This window comes from Pyxicephalus adspersus, chromosome 6 (genome assembly GCF_032062135.1).
Source record: "Pyxicephalus adspersus chromosome 6, UCB_Pads_2.0, whole genome shotgun sequence".
NCBI lineage: Eukaryota > Metazoa > Chordata > Amphibia > Anura > Pyxicephalidae > Pyxicephalus > Pyxicephalus adspersus.
This window is the reverse complement of record NC_092863.1, coordinates 95542580-95552037: the sequence shown is the minus strand read 5'-3', so window position 1 is coordinate 95552037 and position 9458 is coordinate 95542580. Positions and strand designations below refer to the sequence as shown.

Here is a 9458-nt window from a genome sequence, read left to right as displayed (position 1 = left end):
TAGCACAATAGTATTATTTCAAATAAAACCCCCTAATGTTATGCACAACATCAGTTCTAAGTGGTGTACACCTTTGAAACAGAGTGGGAAGGGACTATGATAAAAGAATCATTTACGAGGACAGTGAAAAAACGGTTTACTAAATAAAAATTATAACAGAACGTCAGTTTCACCAGAATTAGAGGGTCAGTTCACTCAAGATGAAAATTACTGTTTTTGGAAACTGGGCAATCCACCTAACTGAAATATAATTTTTTTTTTTTTTTTATAGGCACCTATTGTTTAGATAATTTGTCATAGAAATAAGGAAAAAGTTATTACAGATTTACATTTTAGGTATAAATTCTAGGAAGTAATTGGTTTACAGATACAGAGAAGTATTGGGACAGCACTTTCTTTAGTTGACGGAAAACCCTAGATCCTGATTCGGAAAAAAAAAAAGTTGGAAGCTTTGTATTGCACCTTTGTATTTTTTCCCATTGTTGTTTAGTTTTTTTTTTTATGTACAATTCTAAAACCCATACCAGTGTGACCAGTCTCTTGGGTTTCTAAAAAAAATTGCATCAGGAGCGAAAACAGTCCGCCATGTAATGCACTTTTATAGCAAGTATGGGCAAACTACATCCCTTTGGGCTTTTTATTGTGGCTCAGTTGTACACGTAATTTATACCAGTTCACTCTCCATCCCTGATACTGGCATGGCCTGTCTGTCAATTTTAATTAATTGCGGCCAAAAGGTTTGCCTACCCCTGGTTTATAGACTTTGGACCTACTAACCATGTGCACACAGGGCCCATGTTAATAAGCTTTTGTTCTCATTAGAACATATTCTGTCCTAAACAGTTCAATAAGAACATAAAAGCAACGCATCGCAGGTTGATGCAGTTCAGAATCAATAGGCACAGGAATAAAAAAAAGTATTTGTAGATGTGGGTTGACACGTACAGGTGTTTACCACAGTCAATGATATTTGTGCAGGAATGTGTGAAGAATCCTTCCATCAAATGCCATCATTATTGCTAATATTTGGAGAAGGCAAGGGAATTTCCTAAAATTAGGTTACTTTGACCAGGAAATATCCTGGATTCAGTTTAAAAGGTGATCAGAATAAAAACCACCATTTTAAATCAGCTTTAGTTCACATCCCAAAATATATAATAAAACAGGTTTTGTAAAGGCATTAAACTGTAATGAACCAAAATGAGGAGTCATGTTATCTTTGCACAAAAGACACAACCGATCTAAGTTATATCTGAATATTCTATCTACATACCAGACATGACTTTCTAATGCACAGAACATATTACTACAAGAAGCAGACAATGCAGAGTCTGCCTTCCCCTTTAAAGTAGAAATGTCAATGTAATGTTAATTTTCCCATGAGTGTGCTGCAGTGTGGTATAAGAAATACAACAGGTCTGACTTTCGAGATGCTGCTGCTGCTAATATGCCCTATAATGTATATTAAAATGCAAATAACAAGTTTAATTGTCATGCCATTGCCAGCCCAATATATTAGGAAATGCCCTTGGTAAAAATACATCAAAACACATCTAGGCATGTATGTATAATTCAACAGTTGAGAGCTCTGGAAACACAGGAACAACAATAATGCATAGGTGTAAATGTACACAGGTAAGGCAATTGTTGCCCAAGATGAATAACTGAGCTGATATGTGTACATTAGTTCCTCAACGTCATTCATCAGTCTGCTACAGTTGGTCTAATACTTTTAGAATGTTATTCTAATTGTGCCTGGGTTCTAAGGCTTTGCTCAGATTGGCTATGAATTGTAATGTTATGGTTAGCTATAGGCTGATGTAATGCTCTGATTCAAATGATGCATGCCAAATATACATTAGATTTTGGGAACAACTAGGAAGAACACCTAACATGCTGAAATTACCTTCTTTTATATGAAAAGAGCAATTAGCATAATATAATGGTGCAATAATGTATACATATTGTGTGCCAAATAAAGAATAAACACATCTAATGTCTGACCACGCTCAATGCCATCTTGTGTCACCGAACACTTTATTGGTAGAACCATTTCAGCTTAGTCACATTGCAAAATCCATCAGGACAGGAAGTAGATAATAAAATAGACTGATCTATAAATTTCTCAATGGATTGATTGTATGAACCCTGGCAGGACACACAAATTGTAGTTAAGAAAAGGCCATATGCTACAATTAATTAGAAATATATAAAACAATTGCTTCCATGTACAATCTTGGCTCATGCAAAACTGGCACCATGAATGGATAATGCCATATCCCGTATTAGGTTTCAGCCAGGTAATATATCGGTCTTGTGCTAAAGTTATTAAGTTCTATCATAATAAAAAAATGGGTTTTCTTCAAAATGCTCAACACTGGCTGGTAGATCTTGTAAAAAAAAGAAGAAAAAAAAAGAACTGACAAGGAGAGTCTATTGTTGGATGGCCTCGCGCACTTTGGACTGCAGAGCATCACAGGTCTTCTTAGCATCTCCCAGAAGCATGGCGGTGTTGGGTTTGTAGAAGATGGGATTGTCAACAGCAGCATAACCAACACCCAGAGACCTCTTCATCACAATAACCTGTACATTAAATAAAGAGAAAATCAATTTTTTTTATGACACATCCCACAAGACAAATCCTGCCTGATGTGTATGTAGAAAACTCATGATGTGTGTTACACTTTTCCATACCTGCTTGGACTTCCACACTTCAAGAACGGGCATACCAGCAATGATGGAATTGGGGTCTTCCTGAGCAGCAGAGTTAACGGTGTCATTGGCACCAATTACCAGAACCAGATCAGTTTCTAGGAGGGGGAAAAAATATATCAGAGGGGAACCATAAACAAATTCGTTTCCATTCCATTAGTTTCCAATACTTGTTTCCAGCATTCAACAGAGATAAGTGAATTTGTTATCATTTAAAAAAAAAAATAAAAAAAGACAGGTTAACTGGATTGCCTCTGCTCTGTTCATGTGTTTGCTTGTATGATCGTTAGAGGAACTGTTTTTTGCAAGAGTAATAATTATATAATACTTCGAGCCATTCCAGACCTGCAGCGTTCTTCTGCCTGCTTGGCCACAATCAAACTTCTCCCATTCAAGTAAATGGTCACATTTAGGAAGCCGTGGACAGATATATATCCTAACAAGTTAGAGCTAAAACACTCCAATTATCACAGCTCATTTGACGTACTGCTACCTTTGGATTGTTGTTACTAGTTGTCACTTATGAGGGTGTCTGACTGCTGGTTCTACACAGATAGAAAACAGACAGCCCCTGAAGTGCTGTTGGAAATTTTGGGAGTGTTGCCGTGAGCTGGTATACTACTTACACATACAAGCTTCCTGCTCACTATTCAATGTAAATGCATACATTTTTTTTCTGGACCTACAGCAAGTCAGAACTTCATAAAAGCTCTTCTACTGTGGTGGTCATTATATATAATGCAGGATGTGTAAAAGGATTCTTACCAGGGAAATCTTCATTGATCTCATCCATCTCCAGCACAATGTCATATGGAACACCAGCTTCAGCCAGAAGTACGTTCAGCTGACCAGGCATACGACCTGCCACAGGGTGAATACCAAACCTGCAAAACACCAAAAAAAATATTTACTGGTCTTCTATGTTGCACTCCAAATAATAGCCATACATTTCATCCAAACACCATCTAGTTCTAGTCTGATTACAGTATAGAATGCAGTGTCCTTCCCCAGAATGTTTTTAAAATTGGCGGGAAGAAGCTGTAGGCGCATGGTGGCCACCAAATTGTGACCCAACTTTTAGTAACCAAACAAATTACAGCCGGGTGGGTACTGAATAGTTCCAGGTGGTGCGCCTAGCTAAAAGGGGCTGTAGAAAACACTGGAATGTAATGATAGGAACGTCAAAGAAACTGTTATATCTAGCTACCAATTACATTACTAATTTGTTATACAATCTGAAATATATAGAATAGTTTTTGCAGCTCATTTATCCCAATCTTTATAGTACAGCCCCTCAATTTGTCGTATATGATGACAAAGTGAGTGATAATCACAGGGTTTGGGCAACCCATAACACCGCCTGGGTTGTTTATTACATGTTACATTAATATTGCCTAAGAACTTTAGCCTGCCCAACCTGCTTAAGAAGGATTTATGCTCCATGGTTTCATGTCCTTTCTAAAAGATGACTTTTGAGGGTAAAGACTACCTGAAAGCATATGGAAGTGAGTTTCAAATAAAGGAAAGTGACAATAGAGAATCTAGCAGATCTCAGTAAATACATTTGTAGACCTTGTGGTTTGGGAATATAAAGTGCATAAAGAGCAAATAAGAAGAAAATTGTAGTTGCTTAGGAACCTGGATACTAGCAACCTTGCTAGTTATCTATAATTATACAATTTTACATTTTCAGGGAACTACAAGAATAATTTGCATGGTCTAATAAATGGTAAGTTGTACAAGGAAAACTATTTAAGACCTACAGGTCAATTTATAAAAAAGGAATCTGAAATCAAAACATTCTCTGGTGGAGAAACCTTAAATGCCATTGAAAACACATAGACCTGAAAGACCACCAGAGAAGGTTTGGTGAATATCAGATCCACTTCTTTACAAATAGACTCCTTGGTTTATGATTTTTGGATATCTTTTATTTAACATTTTACCAGGAACTACTTAGCTACAAAGGGCTGCCAGTTAAACATAATGCACTAAACATATTGCATAATATTCCAGAAATGAACACAGAATAAACCCAGCTACGGGACAGAAAATTAAGCTTCAAGTAGACAGGAAAAACCTGGTTATTGAAATCATAGGACACAGGGAGTGCCAAGATATGTGGAACTAATGGTTGTGCTTTTTTATAAAATCTGCCTGCATTAGAAATGTGGTGAGTAATTAAAATGCTGAGCCAAAAGAGATGTGTGCTGGGACCAAATATTTACAGAGCGGCTAACCATAACTGAAACACAGAGGTTGTATGGGGTTGTATATGTATAACCACAGGCCTATTCACAATACCAATGGTAAGAGGTGCTGCAAAATTAACACTAAATATCTTTGTTCAAATAAAAAGAAAACAGCCAAGTCCTTTGCACGAATAAAAAAAAAAAAATAGAGTACATTGTTGAAAATCTAACAGAAGAAAACTTGCAACATCTACTATGTGATCTTCATATAATTTTCAGCAAATTATATTTAAACCATGCTTGTAGTCTACTATAGTCAATGCCTCCTCTCAACACGATAAAAGTGGACGGGCAGGTTGTTAATGGCAGAAGGGACAAGCAGTGTTCTTTCTGCTATAAAACATTTGTGCCTGTTCACAATTTTCTTCTTGAAATACATCGGGCTGAGCATATGTAGCTCAGTGTGGGATATAGAGATGTGCCGGGGTTCCAGGAATTCCTTGGAGTTGTTGGGAATGAATGAACGACGCAGGAGTTACATCATAACGGCCCAGCCAATGAAGATGGCCGAGGACCCGACTCCAGGAAAATCAAGTGAAGATGGTGGTGCCCTTACCGAAGAAAGGACAGGTGAATGTAATTTAAATATTGCAATCAAGGAGGTAAAGTTCAGTGTTCAAAGAAAGGGGCTGGGGAGATCACTGAAGTTATTTTATCGTAGACCAGACATCGCCTGTCCCATCTGCAATAGAGGACCTGCCTCGTTGTGATTTGATTTTGAAGGTTTAGAATGCATTATAGTTAAGGCAGCAGTACTCCTGTTCTACAAAAGAATTGGAATGAGCAAGAGAACTGTGCTTAAACCAGAATGCAAGAAATTAAAGGAAAGGCAATAACATCCCAGAGGGATAACAATAAACTATAGTGTCCTTACATTAGGACTCCTCATCATGTTATTTTGGATTCATATTAAACAATATCTATGTATTTGTCTGAGCTTTAGATATTTAGATATAGAACAAATATGTGAGTCCTTAAAAGAATATAAAAAAAAAAAAAAAAAGGAATCACTAGCTCAAACATCTGGCTCCCTTCTGCTTTCTTCTAAAGAGACTTACCCACTACAAATCAACAGAAGACGACTAAAGGACAAAACACTGGGCAAGCTCTCCCAGTACATGCCTCGTGTCAATGAATGAAAATGTAACAATGGAGGTCTTATTCATCTGTTCTGTGATTGCCAAAAAGTAATTTGCAGAATAAGCTATTAAATTAGAAATGTCTCATGTAATGGTGTACAATAGGGAGATAATATATTTGCAGTAAATACCAATGACAATACACCACAGCGTTACAGAAGAAAAGATTTTCTAGAGTCTGTGGATCCATATGTGTACATAACTGCAAAACTCAAGGAGCCCCAGTTACTTGTCAGTAAAATCTGATCAGTTTTTAAGGTTGACATAAAGTAAAAATAGAAAGTGCAAAAAAAAATCTGAACGACTTTAGGACACCTCAAGCAGTGTTAACCTCAGAAATCCCAAGTTTGAACACATTTTATTCTTCGCATACAAAAGGTGGAATAAGAGGTGTGCAGGCATCACTGTATTAGGTTAAAAGATAAGTGAACACAACTTTGTAATTAAGAGACATTTTTTGCTCAAAACAAAAACATAATTTAGTAAAGCTAGGGGGTTCTCAAGTGCACATTTCAACAATGTGCCCATTTTTTGTCTGGAAAACATGAAAAGGATTGCCTAAGGAGCAACCCTGCTCCACCGGTAGGTGGTTGTCTCCACTTCAGTCTGGGTAGTAGATAGACCCCTGGTGTTTATGCAATGTAGGACTACAGAGTGCCGAATGAAGGTGCAGTAAAGAGAAAAGGTTTTGGGGAAGAAGTCTTGCAGCTGGAAGGAGGTCTACGAGAGTAGGAGTAAGACAAATAAAACTGACTGAATGTTCCCCTAGTTCCGGAGCCCCCCTTGCAGTTGCTCCCTTATTTACCGCGTCCAGGGTTAATACATCCGCCGGTGCGGTAAATAGGGAACTCTCCCCTGAAGGTAAATCCCTCTCCTTCGCAATGCATACGGAGGAAAGGGATATCACTTCAGGGGGCATTCCTTGGTGGTGGGGGGAGCCATCAGGGCGGGTCCAGCTTAATGTGCTCCCGCCCCCACCCCATAAATGGCCTAGTGGCCATAAAACTTTGCCGACCCCTGCCCTAGATCATCCTTTCCCAACCATTTTAACATGGGGGAACTCTTAAAATAATTTTTAGTTCCAAGGAAACCCCCGCTATAATTTCTAAATCCATAGCTCACAGTATATTAGTGTGGTGGTCAGTGGGAAGAATGTCTCTTACATTGCTGGCCATTGGGAGGGATGTCACCAAAAAATCCTTGGGGGCAGTTAAACTGACCTGAGAAGCACATATCCTCATTGCTCAGGGAACCCCTAGCAATGTCAGGAGGAACCCTGGTTGGAAAGCACTGCTCTGAACAATACAAGATATTTTTGGATTTTCAGCTTTAACAATTACAGCGATCAAACCAATGATAATGTATCATTTATACACCACAGAAACATCTATAATGTTCACCTAGTACTTATTCCTAAACTTGCTGCACCATGCACAATGTCCTATTACATTACATTGCATTGGTTACTGCAGCAATTGGAGGACAGAACACAAGATCAGGATTATCGATATTCTACACACTTCGCAAGGATTAGAATTGATATACAAAACAGGTCAAATTCAGCTTGTTTGGTATAGGAGGTAAAAGAGGCCATTTGCATATGATTCATATAAAATATGAAGGAGTAGATTTTGCAAAGTACACGGATAAAAAATACCACTTGATTTTTTCCAGGGATATGCAAAATAAATGTTCCATTTCCTTTAACGTTTCAACAAAAACTGTGATATTTGGGACATTAAGTAAGTTACAGGAGCCCCTTTAAACTATTACAGACCTGATCTTGTGCAAAAATAGAGCCCTTTCCTTTTTAATGTATTCAAACTAGAGTAATATTTTGCATGGTCCATGCATTTCTGATGTTCCCAAAAAAATTGGCCCACTGCTAACTTTCTGCTTGGTAGCCAATAAACACTTTCCAACAAATCACCTCTGTACAAACTTCTACTGCTGGCCTATACAGAATAAAAGATCTGGTACAAAAATCAATAAAAAATCAATTTAAAATCAATATTAAAAAAATGGATACATGTTTTCCCCCAAATAAAACCATTTAAAAAGAAATTTTGCATATCTGCATCCATTATACAGATATTTTAAAGAGAAAAACAAAAAAATCTGAGCACGGGTTGTTTTCTCTTTCTGTTCTCCTGACCCTTTTATGACTAAGCATTTTGGAAGTATTGAAGCTGAAAAGGATTATTTAGCTGAGAAACATAATGTTCATAAAGCCCAATGCAAGTAAAAAAAAAATGAATAATTAAACAAATGAGCAAATCATGTTTATAAATCACAAGAGTGTAATAAGCAAGTAATTGTTTAAATATGCTCATAATTAACAACACAAAGTCACAGTATGATGACACAAGGCCTCACACTAACCAATCACAATGGACGATGGAAAGATACAGATTTGCTGTAAGGTTTTCATGAAATAAATTATAACCACATTGAAATTTTCATCACTTTCTGTTACGGGATTCTAATTGAGATCTGTGAACATGCTACTCCAAGATGTGGTAAGCATTAGATCCATATAATTAAAATTTCTAGGTCAATATTATTTCATTGGTATGTTCCCAAGGTGAGGTTTGTTTATCTGGATGCTTTCATAGATTGGGATTCAAAGCAGTATTTCTCATCCAGGGTTCCATGGAACTTTAGGGTTCCTCAAGAAGCAACGTGTGCTTCTCAGGTCAGCTTAGGTGACCCCCAAAGATCTTTTTGGCTATCCATATTGGTGACATTTGACCCATTGGCCCACAGTGTGAGAAGCATTCTTCCCACTGACCCCCACACTAATATACTGTGAGCTGTGCTTATAATAATTATAGAAGTGGAGCCCTGAAGATCTGAAATCTATTTTAAGGGTTCCCGCCCGAGAAGGCTGAACTAAAGCAAGAGTGGATGGAGCGACCTAAATGTGACATTAAATTTATTTGTATGCATAGTTTCTTGTGTAACTTTGCCACCCAAAAAAGTTGTTTAATGAGTACAGCCGATCAATCTGTGCTTAGACAAATCCATCAGAAAAGGGTCTATTTATAAAACAGGGAACCAGAGATTCCCTCAAGCATTCCCTTATGGGAATCTTCCAGGCACATGTGTTTTGATTAAAGAAATTCATTACTATCTGGGAAAGTCCGAAGGAATGTCCAATTGTCTGTTTTATAAATGGAGCCCTAAGTAATTTCTGGTGGTTTTAGCAGTAACTCAGCAAATGTATCATACAATATGATATACAAATAGTGACTGGAGGAACAATCCACAGATCAACATATCTACCAGCATTCTGACCAAAGAATGAGAAAGTAAAAATGTGAAATTCACATCTAAATGCAAAAAAGGTTAAGAC

The 9458-nt window shown here is 37.4% G+C and overlaps 1 protein-coding gene across 1 annotated transcript in view; it reads right to left on the bottom strand.

Annotated features, from left to right (window-relative positions):
• Positions 1-1993: 1993 nt before the first annotated feature.
• Positions 1994-9458, bottom strand: part of NNT (nicotinamide nucleotide transhydrogenase) — a 75537-nt gene continuing 68072 nt past the window's right edge. Inside the window, exons 20-22 of the mRNA XM_072416679.1 lie at positions 3478-3596; positions 2695-2810; positions 1994-2583 (exon numbers count right to left, since the gene is read on the bottom strand). Coding sequence (XP_072272780.1) covers positions 2434-2583; positions 2695-2810; positions 3478-3596 — 385 coding nt within the window. The 3' untranslated portion in view covers positions 1994-2433. The remainder of the gene's footprint in view (positions 2584-2694; positions 2811-3477; positions 3597-9458) is intronic.